General features: G+C 47.4%; 1 protein-coding gene across 2 annotated transcripts in view; it reads left to right on the top strand.

The window, feature by feature from the left end:
• MAPK8IP2 (mitogen-activated protein kinase 8 interacting protein 2) overlaps window positions 1-25346 on the top strand; it is a 237283-nt gene that overhangs the window by 123135 nt on the left and 88802 nt on the right. The window contains exon 5 of one of the 2 annotated variants that reach the window (XM_069229474.1): window positions 23337-25346. This exon is cut by the window's right edge and continues 654 nt beyond it. In XM_069229474.1, coding sequence (XP_069085575.1) covers window positions 23337-25346 — 2010 coding nt within the window. The remainder of the gene's footprint in view (window positions 1-23336) is intronic. The other variant, XM_069229475.1, reaches the window with a different exon arrangement.

Raw genomic sequence — 25346 nt, 5'->3', positions numbered from 1 at the left:
TGTGAATTGTCACCAGCCTGGTCAAAGAAGGCATGGACAAGTGACTAGGGTGTGCCAAGACGTGGGTCCCTTGCTTGCTGCGCCACTGGATTCAAGCTAGCCTGGCTGATGAAGAGTGATACCTTGAAACCGTTCCCAGGATGCTTGAATCTTGTCCAGGGAGGACTTGGCTTGGCAGTTCGGGCTGGACTGCTCCCATTGGGAGCAGGGTCAAGACTGATTTGCATATAGCTGAGTCCGAACTGGGGTGACGTGGCAAGCAACATAACAATGGATTAAACCTAGATCTGTAACTGGGGGTGAGTGTTTGAAAAGCTTCAACACTCCATCCATCTTTTTTTTTGTGATATTGCATTGTGCGCCGTAAGTGGCTAGGGTATGCCAAGACATGGGTCCCTTGCTTTCTGTGCCACTGGATTCAAGCTAGCCTGGCTGATGAAGGGTGATATCCTGAAGACGGTCCCAGGATGCTTGAATTCTGTCCAGGGAGGACTTAACCTGGCAGTTTGGGCCCGGACTGCTCCCATTGGGAGCCAGGCCAAGACTGATTTGCATATAGCTGGGTCCAAACTGGGGTGACGTGGCAAGCAAAATAACAATGGGTTAAGCCCACATCTGTGACTGGGGGTGAGTATTTGAAAAGTTTCAACACTCTGTCCATCATTTTATTTTGTGATAGTGCCTTGTGCGCCCTAAGTGGGAAGGGTATGCCCAGACATGGGTCCCTTGCTTGCTGCACCACTGGATTCAAGCTAGCCTGGCTGATGAAGGGTGATACCTTGAAACTGGTCCCAGGATGCTTGAATCCTGTCCAGGGAAGACTTGGCTTGCCAGTTCGGGCTGAACTGCTCCCGTCGGGAGCAGGGTCAAGACTGATTTGCATATAGCTGGGTCCACACTTGGGTGACGTGGCAAGCAAAATAACAATGGATTAAACCCAGATCTGTGACTGGGGGTGAGTGCTTGAAAAGTTTCAACACTGTCCATCATTTTATTTTGTGATAATGCAAGCTGAAACTGGATGATCATAAATGCAAAGCTGCACTACACAGGGCCCCTCAAAATGCGTTTGGCCCAGAGCCCTCTTAAATCCTTAAGATGTCCCTGTGATGGGCAGCCTGGACTGCGTTTGGCTGCTGGCCCAGGCCCTGCAGACCAACCGCTCAGTACAGTCCCTCTTGTATCACTCTCTGCTATTGCTGAATACAGCTGCAATTACAAAATGTTTGCTTACAAGGCATGCATTCTAACATAATATGTGCACCTTTTAATGTAACAAAGTAGAGATTATATATTGTAGGGCCCAATGTTAACAAATCATACCATCTAGTGACAAAACTGTATCTTAGTCAGTGTAATCCAGGACCAAGAAGTGTACTATTTTGGATCACAAGGTTAAAATAATTTGGCAGTGGGGGCCTGTGCAGCTATTATTATTATTGGCCATGATTCAGTGTGTCCTTATAGATTTGTTTCACATTTTTTCATTATGATGCATTCAGATTATGTTTCTATATATGTTGATAGAGCTGAAAGCTAGTCCTTGAAACACATAAAAACATGGCTTCCCCTGTTTTCCGTAAACCCTCTCGAAAAACCAGGAAGTGGTTATTTTGTCAGAAATATGCAGGAAGGAGAATTGATTTGGGGTGTTTTCCATTTTGAATTGCCTCTCCACCCTGTTCTGCAGACACAGCCCTTATCTGAGATGATGCTCCTCACAGCAGAATAGTCTCCAGCCTGGGGCATCCATAAAAGAGGCACAAAGAAGTGTGAAATATCTGCACCTGGTTATAAACAGCCACAAGCAGTGATGTAATGAGGCCCTCCCGCAGCCCCTGCAGTGAGGGGAAGAGGGGGAGAAGTGAGGGGGGCGGAATGCGTGCAATGCATGGAATAAGAAATAAACACTCAGGAAAGTCACTCTGCTTTACCAAGCAGGCCCCTGCAGTGTAGCTGGGGTGGGGGGGAGTGAGGGCTACCATTCAGGGTCCCCCACATCGAGCCCATTCTGCAGGGAGGCCACATCATTTTGCTTCACGCCACTGGCCACAAAGATATCGATCAGGTAAGAGACAAAAGTCTGGTTCATCTAAAAGACCCCTCTCACTCTGTATAACAAAGACTTGCGTCCCCTTCTTCCCCACCATCCACCAAGAGGCAGTGCTACAGGAAGACTAGTCAGGAGCCCCTCTCAGCAAAAGGGCCTAACTGAGTTTCTATGGGAGTCTTGTCTACTTTGCCCTCACTTCACTGTCTAGGTCTACTCCCCATCTCTACACCTTCACTCTCCAGGCAAGCTACATCACCCCCATCTTGTGTATGGGAACCGGTTAGGGGCTTTCAAAATGGAACCCACAGGCCTCAATGACTCTGCTTTGCTTATACGTACAATGTATACACTACAAAGGTGACAAATATGCAAAACATACACTTGGGTGGGATTAGGTGACATACCAGGTATAAATCTGACTGCTTATTGGCAATTAGCCAGTGCCAAATAACTAATTTATAGTGAGTGACTGAAAACATTTTTAATTACAGAATAGTGAGAGAAGATTTTTAAAAGAGACCTTTGCTTTTTTCAATGCCAACTCTCCTTGTGCAGCATACTTACTCTGTACCAAGGTTGGGATATTCCAGACTATGTTTAAAAGGTATGTCCTAGGCGAGGTACATAACATGCTAGGGCTGAATGTTTAAATGATGTGTACACACAGAATCCCATGTTTAAGCTGTCTGCCCCGGACATGGAGCACTATGTATAATTTTGTTTCTTTCTACAGCTTACATCCTACGATTGCATGCGATGTCAGAAAGCCTCCTACCACTATACTGCTAAAACCCTGCATGAAAAAGTGGCATTGACTTACTTCAGCTTGATTCCTCTTTCCTTTTCTGGAGTGGCCCACTTCTTACTTTCCATCCCCTGCATGCCTTCTATTTCTGAGTATAGCCTCCTCTCAGCCTCATGCTTGTTTGCCTTAATCCTTCTTATTGTCATTCTGCAGTTGACTGATCCCTCATTTCATAGATCACAACCTCCACACCTTTAAAACCCCATCCCTCTAACCTAACATTATCTAAACTCCTGCAGCCTATCTAGCTCACCAACCATGTACCTAAAACCACATAGCCTCTACTAATCATTACCCCCAACTGGTATTAATATAATCTATCACAAAGTAACTGGAGTAAATGCATGCAGTTGTTTCTTGAGAGCACACCACCGATCAAATAACCACTGGATTAACCTCCAACATTGGGTTTTGGAGAAGTGTGCTACGCGCCGTAAAGCACTTCAATGTCTCATTAGTGGTAGAAAGCACTACATAAATAGAATTACTTACACCAATGCAACTAGCGCTACACATATACCCTTAGTTGTGCATGCACTCAATGAGTTCAGGCATCATTCATTGCATTATATGTAGTCAGTGCTGTGCAAGGCAATCTGTGCTGTTCATGGATTTGGTGATACTGGTACACATGTACTCAATGTCCATGTGCTTGGTGATACACATGTACTCAGTGCTACATATTTCCCAATTGCTGCATTTGTGCTCATCGCTGCACATGTCTTTCTGTAGCGCTCAAATTTGCACAAACCCACCCTTTTAAGGACCCTGATCTTTAGAGTTTATACTGACCCAGACTTAATCCCTTTCTCTTACTTTACCTAGGACCATGCAAGAAGTATTCACCCTACCTATTGTGTTTAGGATTAAAGTAAGGCAAATGACAATATAAACTGCAACAGAGAGAGATCTGTCCCCATCCATATGACTTGAAGAAAGACAGCTATTAAACAGCGGCAGCCACTACAAATCTCGAGATGAGGACAATATTAAAAATGTTCTTTTTTAAAAAGTACCTGTCCTGCCACTGCCGCCAGCCGCCTCGCTCCTCTTCTCTCCTGATGGTGTTCCAGCAGTCCCTGGGACCCCAGCAGAGGCTCCCCATGCAATCCTGGCATTGCTCTAGTGCTAGATGTTCCTTCACCATTGCAGAGAAGCTGCCCATGCTAAGCATCCCTCTGTGGAGCTAGGGCCACAATAAGAGCCATCCCCAATAACTAGTCGGGTTTGGAGTTGGAGATTGTTAGAAATTGGGTCTCTAGTTGGCAGAGGTATACACCCTTGTCAAAGTAGGGACCACAGTCCTAGTCAGGGTAAGGCACAACACATCCCAAATTATCCTGTGCTCATCCTCTGGTAGCTTGGCACAAAGCAGTCAGGCTTAACTTAGAAGGCAATGTGTAAAGTTATTTGTGCAATAACTCATACATTGACACAGTGAACACACCACACAGGTTTAGAAAAATAGATAAGATTTATTTGAATAAAATAAGGTCAAAACGGTGTAAATCCAATGTACACAAGCAAAGTTATACATTTTTAAAGAATAAGTCCCACTAGAGCACTTAGAAACTCAATAGCTCCAACTGGGGCTACCAAGGCATTGTTGACAGAGTCATTCCCAATAATCTGACACCTCTGGCGCTGGTGACGAAGTCGCACGGACTCCCAGGCACAGTACCTTTGGAAACAAAGAAACAAAGATGTCGCTCGGAGTCATGGAGATGAAGTGTCCCTGGAACCAGTGTGGCGTCAGACCTTTACGGCGTCCAGGGAGTTGAGGCGTCGGTTTCATACTGCTAGGCAGGTGAGGTGAGGGATCGGTTCCGTCCAGTTGCAGACAGAGCTGGTGCGGCGTTGGTGGTGATGCGTTGGTTTCTTGTGACCCGGTGGGGTTGATGGATCCAGTCGGTCAATATGGGATGTGTCGACTTCACAGTGTTACGCTGATACTGCGTGATGTCAGTGGTGTCGCAGCAACATCGGACTTGCATTGCAGGCCGCAGTCGTTGCATGCAGCAATGTCCATGGAGCAGGAGCAGACTGCTGCGGTAGGGCTATCATCGCCGAGGTCCTTCCTGGCATCGCTGAAGTTGGAGAACTAGCTAAGAGCTAGTAGATTAAGACTTTGCTGTTCCTGAGACTTCAGAACAGGAGGCAAGCTCAATCCAAGCCCTTGGAGAGTACTTTTGGGGTAGGCAAAGTCCTTCCAGCACAGTCAGAGGCCAGCAGGCAGCAGGGCAACAGCAGTCCTTCTCAGCAAAGCAGTCCAGATGAGTCCTTTGGGCAGCCAGGCAGCTCCTCTAAAAGAGTTCAGGTGTAGATCCAGGAGTGGATCTGAAGTGCACACATTCCCCTTTCAGCCCAGTCCTGTCTGCCAGGATCCCTGTGGGGCGTTATCAGTCCTTTGTGTGAGGGCAGACCACTAGCCTTTGAAGTTCAAGAGAGAGCTCCTCCATCCTTCCTGCCAGTGAGAACCATTCAGTATGCAGATGAATGCACATGAGACTCTGGGCCTGATTTATGAAGTTAGCACAGCATTTACGTCATTCTTTGATGCAAAAGCAGCGCAAGCTTACAACCTGTAAGTTTGCACCACTTTGTCATCAAAAAATGATGTAAAGGCAGCACTAACTTTTCATAAATCAGGCTCTGAGTGTCTTGTGTTTATGGCTGTCTGGGTGGAATGCACAAGGGGGATTGTCAACCAGCACAGACCAAACGTGGACTGGAGATAGGGCTGTAAGGCATAGATGGCAGTAAGTGCAGAGAAATGCCCACTTTCTAGAAGTGGCATTTCTGAAATAGTAATATTAAATCCAACTTTACCAGAAAGCAGGATTTTCTATTACCATTCTGGCAATACTAAATAGGACAGGGCTACTCCTTACAGATCAGAATCTACCACTTAAAAGTATATGAGGGCAGTTCTAATGCTAGTCTATGAGCAGAGCAGACCTCACAGTAGTTGAAAATGAATTTATGAGTTTTTCACTACCATTTTTTTTTGTTGAATATTTTTATTAACATTTTGTTGTTTTACAGACAGTATCTTGGTTACGGCGTAATCATGTATTCATCTTGTTTATACTTAACAGTGTTAATATCACAGCTGTCTGCTCTTGTTTTGGTGGTTTCACCTCATTGTGCATTGAGTCTATAGTTCAGTCTTATGCTGGAACAGAATGTTTGTGTTAGTTTTTCTTGTTCGGGCTGTTCCACCTAATGGGCGTTATATCACTGTGTTATTCTTGGAACTATACAACAGGTTTACCTTGTATCAAACAATAATTAAACAGAACTTTGAACACGATGGCACTGTGTGGGGCGGTAATTACTTATGCAGGGGTAGGCCACACTCTGACTTTTCCAATGTATAGGGTGACGGTATTCATTGACTTTGTTTAATTTTGGGTGGATGGGGTGCCTCCCGTGTCCAGCCTGTCTACTACTCAATGCCCAAGGCAACATCCACTATTGTCCCCGCCCCATGTTCAATCTCGGTCTCGTTAATGTTCAATTTAGTCACGTTTTAGTAGGTGTGGTAATATCCCTCCCTTCCTACTGTCTACTTAGGTTCCCAGTTCTGTTGGTGTGCCCATACCTGTCCCCACTCCCCTCGCTATATTGTCCCAGCTCATCACTGCTACTTCCCATTCTGGGGCAATAGGGTGGCGGCGCAGTCCCTTCACCTCCTCGCTCTTCAGAACCTGCAGCTCGGCTCTGGTCCATGTCGTCACGTCTCGTCTACACTCAATCCGAGGGGGACGACCCGGTGCCTTCCAGCCCTTCGTAATCTGTCTCCTGTACAGAACCAGGTCCAGGTCCAGGAAGCGGCCCTCCACCCTCCCCCGTGGCAGGCCAGCCCCGAGGCCCAGTAAACATAAATCAGGGGTCGGAGTCAGGTTCATATAAAAAAACTCGATAGGTCAGACATCACCTTGACCCACCCCAGCTGGATCTCCGGACAACTCTATACCATGTGGTCGAAGTCTGCGTCTGCATCCTTACATCTAGGGCACATCGTGGGAGCTCCCCCATAAATTAATGATAGCCGGTGTGGGTTGAGGTACGTTCTGTGAAGATAATTGTATTGTATGTATCGCAGCCGTGTGTTGCGAGTGACTGTCCGAGGGTAAGCCAGAACTCTATTTCACTCTGTATCAGTCAGTTCCCTACCGACTGTCCTTCCCCATCTCTCTCTTAGAGGCCGCAGGGAGTCTAGTGCATCCTCAATTTGGACCCAATATAGTTTAGTGATTAGATGGGTCTCCTCTCCTGATGTCAATAGGAGATGCAACACCCTGTGGGTGACCGGCTCTGCATTTACCGTAACCCAGTGCACTTTTAGTGTATGCACCAGTTTACAAAACAGAAGGAACTGTCCCCGTGGGACTCCACCATTAACAAGGTCAGTGAAGGATCTCAGCACTCCCTCATGGAACAGGTCTCCAACTGTTTCTATTCCCGCTCTCTTCCATGGCCCGAGGCTCGTGCCCCCCTGGTTCTTCCCTCCCGCTTCAATCGCAAGAACCGCTAATGGTAGTGCCGGGGAGTATGGAGGGCCCACTCCAACCCTTTTCGCACATCTCCTCCAACACGCCGCCGCCACTCTTGTCATCAGGCTGTCTGTGTGGGGAGTGAGCTTCCTATTTGTCATTCGCGCGATGATCAGATTTATATCTTCATCTACGTGGATGGTGCACCTGTCTAGCTGACCCTTACCAGTAAACCAACCGGCCACCCACTGCAATTGGGATGCTAAGTAGTAGGCTTCGAAATCTGGGGCACCTAGGCCCCCCTGGCAGGTTGGCCTGCATAGTATCGAGAGCGAGGTGCGTCTCCGACCATCATCCCATATGAGTTCCCTGAGCAGGGTGTTTAGTTCACGAAACCATGCTGCTGGTATCGGGAGGGGCAAATTAGCAAAGTAATATAGGAGGCGAGGAAGCATGATCATTTTAGATAATGCTATTCCAGCCATTATCGTTAATTTCAAAGAACGCCAGAACCCAACAGAGGACTTCAGGGAACGCAGTGCTGTACCCAGGTTACCCCCGCGCAGGTCTGTCCTGTCATGAAATACTTGTATGCCCAAGTACTTGAAGGTTCGTGGGGCCCAAATCATATCCCCAGGGCACGCTGTCGGGCGCTCGCAACACAGCGATATGGGGAACCGAATGTTTTACCACGGTTGAGGCGTAGTCCCGATATAGTCCATAGTTTTCCAGCTTCCCTAGTGCCCATGGGAGACCCCTCTCCCCGTCTCTAAGGTAAATAAGTATATCATCGGCGTATAGTGAAATGACATGTTCGTGGTGTCCCCATTCCACACTTCTGCCCACGCCGTCTTATCGCATCTGGGACGCCAGAAGCTCAATGGCCAGAGCGAATAATAGTGGGGATAAGGGGCAACCTTGTCTGGTTCCCGTGTGAATTGGGTAGGTGTCAGACACTGTCCTACCTGTCTTTACTCTTGCCAGTGGTGACGCATATAGTAAGTCCACCCATTTTACCCAGCTCTCACCCATTCCCATACGAAGCATCACTGCCCTCAAGTAGTCCCATCTGATCGAGTCAAACGCCTTCTCAAAATCCACTGCGAGCAACACCCCCGATGCGGGCTTCGCACCATTGGGCATATGTAGGACCGCGAAGAGACGCCTCAGGTTCAAGGAGGTGCTACGATTCGGGACGAAACCGTTCTGGTCCTCATGTACAAGAGTAGGTATGTGGCTAAGCAAATGGTTGGCCATGATCTTACTGAGTATTTTAAAATCACTATTCAACATTGAGAAGGGGCGGAAGTCGGTCACCGAGGGCTGCCTGGATTTTGTCTTAGGGAGCGGGACCACCAATGCCTCCCTCATGGTGCCCGGCATCATCCCATTTTGTAGTGCTTCCGTATACATTTCTACTAACTGGGGAGCCAACTGTTTCTCAATTTTTGATAAAAGTCCATAGGGAGGCCATCTGTTCCCGGGGTCTTCCCAGGGGCTAGTTGTGCTATAGCTTCGCTGACCTCTGCCAATGTCACTGGGCCCAACAGTCCATCCCTGTCTTCGGTCGCCAAGCTCGTCAGAGGTATCTGTTGTAAATAATTATCAAAGACCTCCGCACTGATTTCGGCCGGCTTCCCATATAGATTAGTGTAATATTCCTTGAATGCGTCATTTATAGGGCCCGGCCTACTTCTACGCACCCCTTCCTTATCCAACACGTTCAAGATAGGCTCGGCCTCCCCCCCCGCTTCACTAACCAGGCTGGCATTTTCCCAGACCTACCCTCCTCAGACTGCAAGGAGGCGAAATATTTTTGTGTATTGTGGCATCTGAGTTGTTCCTCGATCTGGGAATGGTCTCTCCTTGCCTGGTTGTATTCCTCGTTCTCTTGTGCGTCCGCCCCCTGTCTCAGTTCCCCCTCATGTATTTTCCTCTCTAGCTTAGTCAGTTCCCTTTCAAGTGTACGTCATACTCCAGCCGATTGTCCCAGACAGAAACCTCTTGTCACCACTTTGAGGGCTTCCCAGTCCGTTGAGCTAGAGGTGGTGGATCCTCTATTGGACTGGATATGGTCAGTCAGGTGCTGTCTCAGGGCGTCTCTATATGCTGGGTCCTCAAGTGCCACAGGGGCCAGCCTCCAAGTCGGAATGGGGGGCCTAACCTCTGTCGCCCTCCATGTTAATAGTAGGGGGTTATGGTCGGACAGTGTACGTCCCAGATATTCTGAGTGGACCATTCCCCGTGCGAGATCTGCTGTGCACACCACCCTGTCAATTCTAGTGTGAAGCCGGTGAAGGCCTGAGTAGTATGAATAGTCCTTGTTGTGTAAGTGTTGTTCCCGCCAGATATCCACCAGCCCCCAAGAGTTCAACCATTCACCAAGCTTCCTGGCTATCTTGCTTGTCACTGCACCCTGTAGCGGCGGTGTGGATCTATCCAAGTCTACGTCTAATATACTGTTGAAATCACCCCCAACCAAGAGCTCCCCTCTCCTCTGGCGGGTGAGGTGGCTAGACAGTTGCGTCATTAAGGGGATCTGGTCCTGATTGGGGGCGTACATACAGCACAGGACAATCGGTGTGCCGTGCAACCTCCCCTCCAGAATCACAAACCTCCCCTCACGGTCTATGTTGGAAGATTTTATCTCGAGGGGGACCCCTGCTCGGACCCAGATCATTGCTCCCCTGCTTATGCCGAGTACTCCGTTGCAAACACCCGACCCCTCCATCTGCGTCTCAGTCTCTCAGCTTCACCAGCTGCTAGGTAGGTCTCCTGTAGCATTGCCACTTGTATATTCCTCCTCTTTAGGTAAGTCAGTATTCTGTGCCGTTTGGTCGGTGAACCCATCCCCCTAACGTTCAGCTTTATAATAGCTACCCCTTGCTTTCCTTGCTACGGCTTCCCCCTGCGTACTAGTGGGCCTCTGCTGTATTCCGAACATTCTTCCCCCATTGCCATCTTAACTTGTAAATTCCTATCCCAACTCCCCCTCCCCAGGGCGCCTCTCGAACAGTAGGCTGCCCAAAAAACTGTGCAACAGTGCAGCTTATACCAACTTTTAATTACAGTTCTCGCCAGTCTGCCTGTACGGGCGAGATTACAGTAGGGGGGTGGCCCTGCAGGGAGGGGCCTCTTGTTCAATAGTTTCACCTTGCCCTGGGATTTTCCGGCCAGCCTCTAGCCGTTAAAGGTCGTCCGCGGTCTGCGGGGTTACCCTCGGGGCCCGCGCCGAGCTGCCCGAGCCCCCAGCCGATGACATCGCGGTCTCGTCCGATTCTCCTCCAGAGCACTCAGGGGGGACCCCTCTCCACTCATACGGGCTGCTGCTTCCAGTGCCGCCCTCCTGCCCTTCTCTTTTTCATTCTGGGATGGCACCAAGCGGGGGCGGCTCCAGGCATGCCACCCTCTAGGGGGCCGGCGCGGTCCGCCTCCAGCCGGACCCTCTCTCACGTGCTACCCCGTCTGGACCCCGCGGGCTTCCAGCCACTCCCATGCCTTCTCAGGGGATTGAAGAAATGTTGTTTTACCATCTAGTATTACTTTCAGTCTAGCCGGATACAGCAATGAGTATTGAATACCGTCTTCCCTTAGGGTCCTCTTGACTGCCATGTATGAGGCACGCTTACTCTGCACCTCCAGTGTGAAATCCGGGAACAGTGTAACCTTACCATTTGCAACCTTAAACGGGCCCTCCTCTCGTGCCCTCTGTAACAGGATGTCCCTGTCTCTGTAGTGTAGTAATCTTGCAACCACCACCCGGGGGGGGCCTGCCCGGCGCCAGGGGCCCGAGGGCACACGATGTGCTCTTTCCAGGGTGTAGAAGGGGGTCAGACGGCCCGGCGCCACTACTGTGCCCAGACATTTTTCGAGGAATTCCACCATGTTCGATCCCTCTGCCCCCTCTGGGAGACCCACCACCCGTACGTTATTCCGCCGGCTTCTCCCCTCTGCGTCCTCTGCTCTTTGCTCTAGGTGTTCCACTCTGTCCCTGAGGTGCGTCATTTCGGCCTGTAGATCTTTTTGTTTTGGTTTAATTTCGGCCAGCGTGGTTTCTGTCTCTTTGTCTCTGTCTGATAATTTGTGGTGGTCAGCCCTCAGGCGGCCCAGTTCGACCGCGACCTGATTGATGTCGTGCTGCAGCGTTAACTTAGTGTCTTTGATCGCCCCTAATATTTTGTCTAGGGTGTTCTGTACTTTGATCTGCGGATGGTCCTGCATGTCCTCCCCTTTATGCCCAGAGGGTGCTGCACTATCCATGACTCTGGTCCCCTGCCGCTCCCATCCAACCTCAACAGGCGGGCCCCGCAGGGAGGGCCGCTCACCCCCAGCGAGGCACTGTGAAGCGCGGCGCCACTGCTCCTCACTTTCGGCCCAGTGGCCATTCACTGGTGCTCAAATCCCTGAGGAACGCGCCCCCGTCAGGGTCAGTCCGGGGCCCCCACCACTTCAGAGGCAGCAGGGTGGCCCCTGGCACCCCCCGGCTCGGAGAACGTCGGGCAAGACACCGGGCCCAAGGCCACTGCACCGCCTGTGCGGAATATCACTGCAGGTTTCGCCGCTCACCAGGGGGTCTCCTTTGTTGGCCTTCTGCCCTGGGTAGCTGGGGTCTCCCGACCTTTGCCCCCTGCCGGGGGGCCACCTCATGGACCAGGCCACGCACCACGAATCATTGGTGCCACCCAGGGCGTGTGCCCATCGTGCCAGGAATCACCCGGACCTGGACTGCTGCCCCTGCAGGCCTCCATGGCGGCGGGGCCCCCAGCCTCGCCCCGCGGCTCGGGCAGCGCACGTCCGCGCTCGTGCTGCTCCCGACCGCCAGTCCCCTCCACGGATCACAGAGGGTCCGTCTGTGGCCCGGCCCGTGGCCGCCTCCAGTTATCCCGGTCCGCGGAAAACCAATGCTGCGCAGCTCCCGGCGGCTCACTCCACCACGTCAGCGTCTTCTCGGGGGGCCCCCAGCCCTCCACGGGGCTCCAGGCCAGAAGGGGGCTCACTTGGTTTCCCCGACCGCGGTACCTCAGCGGCCCGGGCCAGTCCGACTCTTCTCTCGAAGCATGCTGCCGCAGGGCTAGCCGTGCCCCGGACTGCACCTTTACTCGGGTCCCCGGCTCCAGCGGAGAGGCAGGCCGCAAGCCCCAGAGCCCGCAGGCACGGCACAGGCGCACGCGGCAGGGTTTAATCAGAGCTCCGCAGGCGCCCAGCGCACCCACGCAGGTCTCCGCTCCGGCATCAGCTCTAATTGCCCCGGGGATGGCACAGGATAAACAGAGAATTTCCGGCCCCTCCGGAGCGAGGGGATTAGGCGTGCGCCATCTTCGGCTTCTTGGCCACGCCCCCGTTTTTCATTACCATGACATGTAAAACACATAAGTATATGTCCTGCCTTTTACTTAAGTGGGTGGCACAATTAGTGCTGCAGGCCCACTAGTAGCATTTCATTTACAGGCTCTGGGCACATGTAGTGCACGTTACTAGGAACTTACAGGTAAATTAAATATGCCAATTGGAGTAGGAACTAATTTTACCATGTTTAAGGGAGACAGCCTATGCAGTTTAGCACTGGACAGCAGTGGTAAAGTGCACATAGTCCTAAAACCGAAAAAAACAGCATCAGGAAAATGGAGAGAGGGAGGCAGGCAAAAAGTTGGAAGATGACCACCCTAAGGCTGTCAGGTATAACAAAGATGCATTGTTGTTCATTTTGTTTAGGGAGAGAGCAGTCGTGGCTCGTGGGGGTTACAAGGGGCGGGGGAGTGTGCGGTGGAGTGAGGGGGAACTATGAATAACATAAAAATATAAAGAGGAAAAACTTACCTGTGTGCCTCGCCGCCATTCCTCCGTCTCCCCAGCAGGTAGCACAGGCTTCCAGCCTGCCCTGCGGGCAATCCTGACGCTGCTCAAAGCAGCATTAGGATTGGCTGGAAGCGCCTAGCCAGGGCACTCCCAGGCAGACTGGGAGCCTGTGCCTGCTCTCTGCAGCCCAGCAACACAGTGACGGGCTGGAGAGAGCACAGTGCACATGTGTGTTTGGCCGGCCCGAGATGGACTGTCAAACACACATTCGCACTGAGGGAAGTGCACAGTGCACTACCCTCATCCCCGTCATCCCCAATGCCATGCACCCTTAACAACGAAAGGATAACAAACTTAGGCCCGTATTTATACTTTGTTGACGCTAAACTGCGCTAACGCAGTTTAGCGGCAAACATTTTTGCGCCGGCTAACGTTATTCTGAAGCGCCATGCGGGTGCCGTATTTATTGAATGGCGTTAGCCGGCGCAAGCAGACCGGCGCTGCCTGGTGTGCGTGGAAAAAAACCACGTACACCAGGCAGCGCCGGCGTTGGGAAAAGTGGCGCTAGGGCGTCTTAAAAATGGTGCAAGTCAGGTTGACGCAAAAAATCGCCTCCACTCGATTTGCGCCATTTTTAACGACGCCCAGACGCCATTTACATGACTCCTGTCTTAGTAAAGACAGGAGTCATGCCCCCTTGCCCAATGGCCATGCCCAGGGGACTTCTGTCCCCTGGGCATGGTCATTGGGCATAGTGGCATGTAGGGGGGCACAAATAAGGCCCCCCTCTGCCACCCAAAAAAAAAAAAAAAATTTATACTTACCTGAATGTCCCTGGGATGGGTCCCTCCATCCTTGGGTGTCCTCCTGGGGTGGGCAAGGGTGGCAGGGGGGGTCCCTGGGGGCAGGGGAGGGCACCTGTGGGCTCATTTTGAGCCCACAGGCCCCTTAACGCCTACCCTGACCCAGGTGTTAAAAAGTGGCGCAAATGCGGGGTTTTTTGACCCGACCACTCCCGGGCGGGATTTTTGTCCGGGAGTATAAATACGACGCATTTGCGTCGCCGTCATTTTTTTAGACAGGAACGCCTTCCTTGCATCTCATTAACGCAAGGAAGGCGTTCACGCAAAAAAATGACGCTATTTGCCCATACTTTGGCGCTAGACGCGTCTAACGCCAAAGTATAAATATGGCGTTAGTTTTGCGCCGAATTTGCGTTGAAAAAAACGACGCTAATTCGGCGCAAACGGAGTATAAATACGCCCCTTAGTTTTTTATCCTTTCGTTGTTAAAGGTTTCCAGCGACTGCTGCTAGCGGGGACGGCGATGCTCTTCTGCCATAGCAGAGGATCCCCCACTGGGTGAAAGTAAGAGACAAAAACCTATTAACTGGGTTTTCGGCCCAGTAAGGACACACATCTATGCTTCATATTCATAGTCATGATAAAGGACTATAAATAGGTTTGTTCAATAGCAGAGTGATGAAACAACATTATTGTCATAGAGTTTAGCAGTAAGAGACACACTCCTATCTACTAAGGTTAGGTACCCAGTAAAGGACAGACCACATGTAAATTTTCAAATTCAGTCTTTTTGTATTGCCCCTTAATGGCTCATAATTGACTGAGGTTGTAAGACTGTTCATAGTGCCTTGTTCCATGCACCACGTTACGACTACAGGAAGCTCTTTGATGTTCCATTTCAGCTCATAAATACTTAAGCAGATTCGCCTAAGCGAAAGAATAGGTATTAAGAAACGCTATAGATGCCTTACAATGCGTCCAAGTGTTCGCTTCGGCGTCACTCTGCACCCATATCGATTTCAGCTTGCTTTCTGTCTCAGTGCTCTATCTGAGGGGTCCCCCAAGGAGACAGACTCACCTGCACACATGCCATCTTCAAGATGGTGGATTGAAAAACTTTGCACAGTGACAAAGGAGAGGTGTTCAAACAATGCAGAGGTTGCTTACAAACTCACCTCCCTTATTTCTGTCACAAGGGGCAACAGGGACCATTGGACTCAACTCAAAAATACAGTAAAGTCGTATACTTTAAATTAAATAATTATTTACACAGGGACTTACACTGAGCCATATTAACTGAAAAGTGTACATTTTACAAGTTAGCCAATGTTGTTGACATAGGAGATTGTTTTCTTTCCAGTAGGACACAATTTTAGGCTGTTTTAGCATGTATGTTGTGAATCTAAATGAAAGTAACTTACTTTACCAAGTTATTGACGCATCCACATCAGAAGAGCAATTTATCATATCTTTAGCAAAAAGTCACTCCCCTAGTGCTAAACAGGCTGCACTTGACTCGCCCACAAAGATTTACAGTAAAACCTTCAGACTATATGAGACAAACGAGCCTACAATATCCCTGATCTCCTATATAAATACGCCAATGATCCATGTGGCCTGACATTAGGATGACCTACATGAAATAAACCTCATCAGATACCCTTCATATGCCCATCATTGTATCTGAGTGATCACCCAGAAACCTTAACTTTAAGGGGGGTGGAGAGGGAAGAAAATTACTGTTGATAACCAAAATTAAAAAAGAGAACACTCATCTGCCTTTACCTTAAGACCGCTGCGGAGTGGTCAACTTGTCAAGAGTGATATGTTGCTGAATCAGTCACCTTTATTGATCCCCTCCAATGAAGCGATTCAACAATGGTATGATTGCTGCCTCCTCCTCTGTTAAAGTATCCCTTTAATGAACAGAGATGCTCTGTGTTAGGCCTCTTAGGAGCTGAGCAGTACATGTCCTCTCTTTCAATGGCTTGATGCCAGAATATGCCGAGAAAGCTAGCATTATCTTCTTTTTCCATAGCAGGTCCAAGAACTCAGCTTCTAGTACATGACAATTTTGGACACACTTGCAGTCCGAGCAAGCCATTGCCACAGGCCACCACTAACAAGTTTGATTCACAGTCTGTGGTCAGCTGAGGCTTCCCAGGGCTTTATCTCGCCAAATTATTCAACTTGTCCAACTATAAAACGCCCCAGAACAAGTCTGAACTTCTATGTTTTTGGTGTTAGGCAAGGCTCGAGTTCTGTAGTCCCTAAGCAGTTATCTATGGTGTTTTTTCACCAAGTAAAGGCTTTGTGCATTTTACATGGTCTCACATCACAGGCATTAAGAGCGCCACCTAAAAGAGGGGTTGGGCTAGCATTCTGCGCATACCAAGTGTGTATTTTGTACTCTAAACAATAGATGATGTTTTGGATGAATGCTTCCGGTCCTACTTGAAATTCAGGACCTTTGGCACCAGAGGTATCTGCTGGTCCAGGTTTTGTCCCAGGCCTCCTTACATTGTGGTTATGCAGGATTTCAAAGGTAGTAACCACCATGCTTGACAGGGAGCTCCAGAAGAGATATTGTTGGAGAAATGATCTCTATTAATCTCCTTCATGAAACCTAGAAATCTAGAAACACTCTCTGGATTGACTTGGAAAATACTGTGATTCTTTTCAATAACGGGGAAAACTATTGTAGGTAACCTCTCACCTTGCACATATACTAAAAGTAATACTTAAGGTTCCCCAGAACCGTGGATATGGGAAAGACCTATCCAGCCGAGCATGGATCTGACGGGGGTCCAACAGATGCCTCGTCAGATATGATACCAGGCCACTTAACACTGGCACAGAATGATTAGGACAGAATAATAAGATCTAACTCAAAATTTATTTTGCACAGAGATGAGAACCAATCAAATGTTCACCTTCCATCCCAGTTTCCTCAACAAGCTGGAAATACCCTTTCCCAAAAGCTCTGGTGGAGGCCTGCAATGCTGGACTGGCTCTTTCTGAGAAGAAATGGGGAAAATCTAACATGCAGAACAAACTATAAGGATGGGCCCACATTCAATTTAATTGTTTCACAATTTTCATATCTTTTCTCAATGCTTAATCAGTAAAAGCAATTATAGGCACACATTGGATCTCTCACCATTCATTACAACCAAGAATCTCATATCAAAATATGACGGCTGTCGGCACAGAGTTCAATCTGATTGGGTATCCACGTGCCATTAAAATATGTTTTCCCTTCATTTTTACCCATCACCCATTTGTCACTCTCTTGATTGAATGCTTGGTCACTACTGAAGAAGTTCCGATTTCTGGACACACACACTTACTTTCAGGTTTAGTCTATCACAGTACCAAAGCTAGGGATTGAGTACCTGAAGAAAATAATAACTAGCATGGGAGGAGGAGTAAAAAACTGACATAACAAGATTTGAGACAAGTATCAAGAGACATAAGTATGAAAGTGATGCACGACCTATACATTGAGAAAGTCAGAAATGTGCCATTTTGAAAAGAGATGAGAAAATAAAGACAGAGGTTTGGAATAGTCCAAAGAAACAAACAAAATACATGGAGAAAGAGACAGTGTGACGGCGTGGGGCTAAAGTAATAACAGCTAAAGAAATACAATTGAAAATGACACATAAATGCACCCCATTCCTTTTATATGTTTTCTAACTATAATACATTTGATGGTTTTCTGTTCACTGTAAAATAGGTGTTGAGCATTGTATACAGATAAGAAACCAATTAAAATAAACTGAACATGAAATACAGTGCATTTCCCAAAAGGTTACCTTACTAGGATATGTTAAGAATGCTTTTCTCAAATCAGACAAAAACACCAACGTTGGGATGGGAAATGTTCCTTGCATGGTACATAGGAATGTTCCCCTGAGTGCCTGCTTGCATGGTATTCTGTCTTCTATTTCGACTCTGGCATCACTCTTATCCAGCTTCTCTGTAGAGGCCTAGGCATGTCCCTGACAATGCAAGCTCCAGAAACTGTCAGAGACAAGGCTATCTTTAGAAATTTCATGAACCCTTTATCAGCAAGAGGCTGCTGATTAGTTCATCATGAGCACTGCCGTTTGATTTGTGGTAGGTGCTGAGGGGGGTTCTGCAGGTCCTGTTGTTCAAGGTAAAGAAGTTTCTAAGTCTGGCCTGACCTTTTGTTTGCCTCCGATTACTGCCTTAAAAAGGCTGACAGCTAGGTGCAGTGAACTCATACTTCATTGTGTTCATGTGGTCAGTGCTTCTGATTTGGGACAGCCTCAATGCTACCTGGTACGAGAAGCATCACTTTACATAAAAGCTTTGTCTGGAGAACAGCCTGAGAAGAACATCTGAAGTTAGAACCAACCAAAACTGGTCTTGGAGTTTGACAAAGAGAATTCACATCCCTTGTCTGGAAAATGTGTATAACATTGGTATCCACTTTTAACAGCCCCAAGTTCTTCTAGACCAGCATGCTCTGCAAAGTACTCAAAGACCTGCTATGTGACGAGGCCGATTTCTGCGTGACATTCAGTCTCCAAAATGTGAGGGGACATTTCCTGCTGAAAGGTCTGCCTGGTGCCCAGAAGCCTTCCTGCCTGTCTGTTACAAGATAGAACAAGTAAGACTGGCCCTACAGGAGTAGACAATGTCAAGGAGAAAGAGCCCAGCATGATTCAAGTGTGTTGAACACTCTGAAAAGCAGACAGTACCAGAGAGCAAAGTCTGGAGTGACCCCTAATGCCAGTGGGTCCCCCAGTCTCTTTGCACAGTGTCTACCTGAAAATTGCCTTCGAGCCTGCACCAAAAAAAGCACAGTTGTCAACCACTGGAGACCATGAACTAGTGCCGCCGATGCCAGAAGATCAGGATGGCACCTCGTTACTGTGAGCCTGATTGGCCTCGGACGCCACAAATGCTGGAGGTTCAATGCTATGGTCCAGGACCAGCCATGCTACCTTCAACCAATGATGTCAGTACTAAATAACGGCTACTACCAAGACAGAAAGGGCAGGCTAATTCACCTCACCACCTGAACTGCGAGAACTGGTGTGCTGGCATCGCAAGGCTTCACTTCTACCAGAGTAGAGGGGCGGGAGATGCTCTCTCCTAGAGAGTTGGGGAGATTTGAGACTTTGCATTGTAAACTCAAGAGGGTAACATTGATAATCTGCACTTGTACCTAATTCATATCTTCGCCATGAGATATAGGAACTGTAGTTCCTAGGGTTACTAGGGTGGGGAGAGTATGCTAGAGTGGGAGGGTGTAATGCCTTCTGTAAAATACCATCGTGGATTACAACCCTCCATTTGCTTACCATAAAGTGAATTGTGTAGTATTTAGTTCTGTTGAAGTACTTCATTTCTTTAAAAGACAAGCATTGGGCTGGACTTAAGCTATTGTGTCTTCTGGTTGATTGTTGAGTTCATAGCTCTTAGCCCCCCTTTCTACTTCCCTGCGAAGCTTGTGACTCCTTGCCCTTACTACCCTAAGAGTGAAGTACATGAATGTTTGCACTTATCACACTTTGCAGAGCTGCAGTAGGTCGGTCCTACAACACTATTTTCAAATAACCTCAACCACCCCAGTTGAGGAAAAGTAATCCCTGTCAGTCCTGTGGTCCCTTGAACAGGATAAGACAATCACCTAACTATATCATGTCCAAACACGCCAAGAAACCTGCACACCCAGAGCTTCTGCATAGGACCTCGAACACCTAGCGTTCTACTGCGTTGACAACACAGAGTAAACTAATCCCATTCATTCTACACTGCACATATCCTGAACATTGTAACCCTATTTACCAGCACCATGTCTCTAGCTTCTAAACATTAAAACTCTATTCAGTGGTGCTATACATCTCATGAATATCAGAATCCCACCTGCCAGCACCATATCGAACCCACAAGAATGTAATAACCCAATCCACCAATATCATACCCAATCTCCTGATAATCTTGTGAACTGGGTGTAAAGGCACCATGCCCCATCTCATAATCATCATCATCTCACCCAGGAATGCCATGCTCAACTCAGGGGCACTGTAAACCCATCCATCATCATCAAGTCCTATCCCATCCAGCAGTACTTAAGTCTCTTTTGAAGATCGTACTGCCTCCCTGCAATCTACCAGTACTATGCTCCATCTCAAGAACCTAACCTCACTGGGCCGAATTTACAAGCAGCCTGCGCAGGTAGCAGGGCCATATCTACAAGGCCACACAAGGCCACTTTGCATGGCTTTACATGGCCTTGTAGACATGGCCACCATTCACACATTATTATGCGTGAAAGAAGTGTTCCATTGGTGTTGTTGTGGGTGTTCCCACTCAACACCCATGGAAACTGACATATTCCCAGATTTACAAGGTTTCGTAAACCTGGGAATGAGATGGTTTCCTATGCCACCCCTAGAGAGGCGTAAGAGTGGCGAAAAAGAGAGAAATAACAATATTTCCCCCCCCCCCAAGTTTCGTCTTTCTATGTAAGCTGCATTCTGCAGCACACATAGGAGGTAAAGGCCTCTCGTGATTCTTTGCAGCGCAATTTACTTATACACAATGTAATTCAAACTCCATCTGACCGTCATGTACTAATCTCACTTTGATTTTAAGCAGTTTCATTGCGCTCAGTTGACTTTGGCACTGTCTTTTTTTACCTCATTCGCCAGTTTCCTAACACTCATTCACCAGTACGGATTCTCACCTGCCATATTAAGTCCAATCACAAATATGATGTGCACACCTAACCCAGAATGTAACCCTATCCACACATGCAATAGCTCCACCATACTGCGGTGTACTTCGTACTGTTTCAATGAGTATCCTACAACCAGTTTCATCATCCTTTTTTCCAAAACAGTAGGCAACTGACACTCAGATGCTACAAGTGCATTTCCGCCTGCCAATGACAAGAAAGGGGATATAACTGAAACTACGTAGTGGTGAATGGTAAACAAGTTAAATTCTGTCTTACATTCCGATTAAACCAGACAACCTGTTCCATTGCAGAAAACGTGAAGAGGCACGGGGCCTAGTGCAAGTGATGTGCAATACTAAAGGAGTCAAAGTTTACAAAATGCTAAAACTCATATGTACAATTGCTGAAGCTCGAACACACGACACTCACATCTAAAACAAACAGTTTAATTTAGTGGAAAGGTCTGTCAGGCGTGTCAGCCTTTGTGGTACAAAGAATTGTTTGCCCATCATCAGAAGATTCATTGGTTTTATGAGCACCTGCAGAGCTTTAATTGCTGGAAAGGAAGCAAAGATCCATAAAGAAGCAGTAGAATCAATCAAGATGATTGGCCACTAATTTATCAGAAAATTATGAAGAAACCGCCGGTGAGTCAGCTGTTCCTTTCATTTCAGCCAGACGATGATTTCATAGGCTGGACAGTTGGTGAAATGATTCCTTTGCTCGTTTCATGAGGAACAGTGTGATAGTAACCGAGTCACGGAACCTGTGAACATCGGAGTGGGTGGTTCACCATTCGTCTGAGAGTAACAAATAGAGCAACTGGCTTCACCGGCCACTTCTCCGTGTAAAATCCTGAAACAATATTTATGCATCTGTTTGTCCAAATAATATAACCTTGAGTGGGGTCTGGGAAAGTTGCCTTTTGATACAAATAAAAATTGCAAGTGTGAGCTTAGAAGAGCATCCACTTCTGCCCACCTTTATGAGAGAAACCTTAGTTTATTCACTCGTGTATACTGGTGAATCCCCTTTCTTCACAACCCAACCACATATCTGCCTGCTAGAACGATTGTATAGCAGAATATCGATTACAACTATATTGTGCAATATTGTGACAGTAAGTATATATAAGTAAGGATTTACTATTCTGATATCCTACGCTTAAAAACTTTGCTAGAGAAACAGACATTTGAGGTGAGCAGATTCAGAGCGTGGTGGTGTTGTGGGGTGCTCAATAGAAAGGAGCTGCTCTCCACCTAAACTTGGGAACTTTGCTTCCTTTCTTGCATAATTATTGGTGCACTCGAAGCCAGAAAGGGTCCTGTCCTGACTTATACTGGGTGCTTGCTTGTGTCTGGACAAGCTCTACCTCTCTGATGAGCTTTAACTAGAGCAAACACGTTAGGAGTTGTTTTAATTTATTTCATTTATTCCAGGGCGGCATGGATGACACGTTACTAATTCAAAGTTGTAATACTGTACCTGAAGTGGTAAAAGTAGTAAAAGGCTTGTGTCATATTTTTCAACTTGGCGTGGAGGGCACTTGCTAATCCTATGCTTAAAGACTTTGTTGTAAAGATTGCAAAAGACTTTGTGACTCTCTAGCTCAGCATGGATCGTACTGTGTTAATCCTTCCTGGAAAGTTTCAGGGTGATTCATCAAGAGTGGGTCTAGAAAAAGGGGGAGCAGCGAATGTATTATTCGCAACGCCAGACGAGGAGCGCCAAATAATGCCCTGCAAAGGATTTTTGTTTATATGTTTGGACCCCAAAAGTGCTTCTATATGGGGCATAAGCAGGGAAAAGCATTTTTTTTAATGTTGGGGTGGAGGGCAGCTGGCCCCAGCAACATTAAAACATTTAAAAACACAGCAGGCCTCCTGGGTCATTAAATCCATGACTCCAGAAGAGCTTGCCATGTATTACTTTCAAAGCATCCCTAGCTGGAGGTGTGTGCTCCTCAGGGGGAGTGCAGGGACCCAATGTGGTGGGTTCTATGGTTGTACTTTGAGACCGGAAAAATGTTAAAAGAAAGACTCAAAGACATATTGATTTTTTTAAATAAGCCTTTGTTAAAAAAATCAATGGCAGTCATTTCCATTAAACTTGCAATGTGTGACTTTATATTAATATACATTTGATTATAATTATTAGTGACTTTTTGACAAATACAATAGGTCTATTTTATATATGTTGATATGCTCACCACTTGATAAAGCTAATAGGCCCACTTTTCTTATTTTGACAAAGTCAGTAGGTCTGCCTTAACTTAAAATGACTCCCTTGATATTGTAACATTACATAGTTAGCAGTGCACACCCATGGGGGTTTGGGTGCAGGGTCTGGCCAAAGGCTAGGCCAGGCCGGGCACCAAAACCCATTTCATGCACACTCTCAAGTAACTATAACTCATATACATATATATAGAGAAGAGTTAATAATAGTAATTCTATACTTACCTAAATATATTCCCTGTCACAATATTATGGTAATCTATTTTCTAGCTATGATATTTTTGAAGGTAGATATTTACAACACAGTATGCTGATGGAGCCCACCCATAACTTGAGGCTCATATCGAAAGGGAAACTATTGGGCTTTAGGTGCCCTGGGGCAGGTACAGGAAGTCTAACCATGCTCTTTGTTTTCTGTTTCTCAGGGCATGTCTCCCTTACACATTCTTGCATCCAAGATGGAACCTGTTCTGAAGGTCAGAATGGTCTGGCACTGAAAGCTGGGTCACATGCCAAAGGGCAGGAAGCAGAGCAAACCCAGGCACCGTTAAAACCTAACTTCTTTCACTTGGAAAGCAACAGGCATTACCCCCTAGAACATGGTCTCCAAGAACCTGAGAAAGCTGGGGAGGACTATAACATGAATATCATCTCGCCACCATGCTTGCCACTTAAACTACATTCGCCATCTCATCCTGGTCAGGTGCCTGCTAAACCATGTCTCTTTCCAACAGGGTCTTTCGCTCATCATAGTATGGCCTCCAGTTTTGATGCGACCAGAGAAATCCAGCACCCGACTCCACCTTCAGAAACTCCTGAGTTACATCGATGTGAAACCAACGCCAAAGAACTGAACCCTGACCAGACCTGCTACAGAACAGAGTTTTTACAACAGCCAATAACAGCAGACATGAGGACAAACCTCAGAATCCCTGAAAAGGCAGCGGATAAAGAAATACCCTCAAAGTTCACAAGTGATTTAAATAGCAAATGTATATCTCCCATTGACCTTTGCGATCGCACAGGCACCCCTGGATCGGATGAAGAACCAGACAAAAGAAATGGGCAATGTGCCAGACCTGCAAATTCAGGAATGCCAACAGAAGTAAACACAGAGGAGAGTAACTCTGGCCAGGATGGGTTCAATGATGACTTGAGTTCAGAAGGAGAGGCACCTCGTAGTAGCGTTGGGGCAAGTATGCGAGGACATCCATCAAATTCCTCAAATGAGACCACTTCTCCATCCTCTGATCCAGGCATTGAGGCGGACCTCACAAGCCGGAACTCCAAGCGATATTCCTCTTCTCTTCGGCATTGTGACGACCTGCACTCCCCTGGCTCTGACTCAGACATAGAAGGAGAAATTGAGGCTGCATTCTCCTGTGGTGGGCATTTAGTGAGCAATATGATATCATCCATCTCAGAGACCGAGCTGGACCTCAGCAGTGACAGCAGCAGTGGAAGGTCCTCTCACCTCACCAACTCCATTGAGGAGGCCAGTTCACCCACTTCAGATCAAGAATTGGAGGCTGAGTTGGAAGCTGGGGGAGTCATGGGAATCAAAGACTCACTTCTCTTGGCCAAGTGTAAGGATGATGAAAATATAGGCCTAGAAAGCGAGCTTCCAGAAACTTGTGTTGAGGACAGAAATGTGGTCAAAAGAGGCAGCTTATCAGAGTTAAAGTTAGAGGATTATTACAACAGCATTAACCAAGACGACACTTCAGCTCCCATTGACCAAACAGATGTGACTGTCTCCCGCCCACTAGATCTCAAGATTGATCCTGATCACAGTTTGGAGAGTATTCGCAGGTCCTTTTACCTTCCTATTGGGCCCAAACTAATGCCAGACATTGACGATGATGGAAACAGTGAATTTGATACTGATTCTGAATCCGAACCTGACCTTAGTGAGGACTCGGATTCACCATGGCTGCTGAGTAACCTTGTAAACAAGATGATTTCTGAAGGTTCCTATCCTATTAAATGTCCTGATGAATGCTTTCAGCAAGCCACCTCTGCCTGTGACACAATTTCACCTGCTTCTGATCTAGAGCAAGACATTATAGCTGATGAATTAGAAAGAGACATAGATTTAACATATTCAACTCAAACCCTGGACAAAACAGCCTCTCCATCCCAAGGTCATGTTAAATTGTCATGTACAGAGAAGAACATAGAGCTAGTGGACATGGAAACCTTGCGTAGTGCTCTCCAAACCTCTGAGCCTAGACCAGCCAGTAATGAGTCAATAGGGCAACCAGCTTACCCAAATGAGGATTCTGGCTCCTATCTGTACATGAGCAACCCAACACATGACACCATCACACCAGTGTTTACTCCACTCTCCAAACTGACTGATAGTTCATGCAGCTCTAAAGGACCAATAAGCTATGGTTGTAGTACAGAATCTGTAAAAGGCTTTTCCTTCAATT

Source organism: Pleurodeles waltl, chromosome 4_1 (genome assembly GCF_031143425.1).
Source record: "Pleurodeles waltl isolate 20211129_DDA chromosome 4_1, aPleWal1.hap1.20221129, whole genome shotgun sequence".
Taxonomy (NCBI): Eukaryota; Metazoa; Chordata; class Amphibia; order Caudata; family Salamandridae; genus Pleurodeles; species Pleurodeles waltl.
Note: the sequence above shows the minus strand (reverse complement) of the source record. Positions and strands in the feature narration are given on the sequence as shown.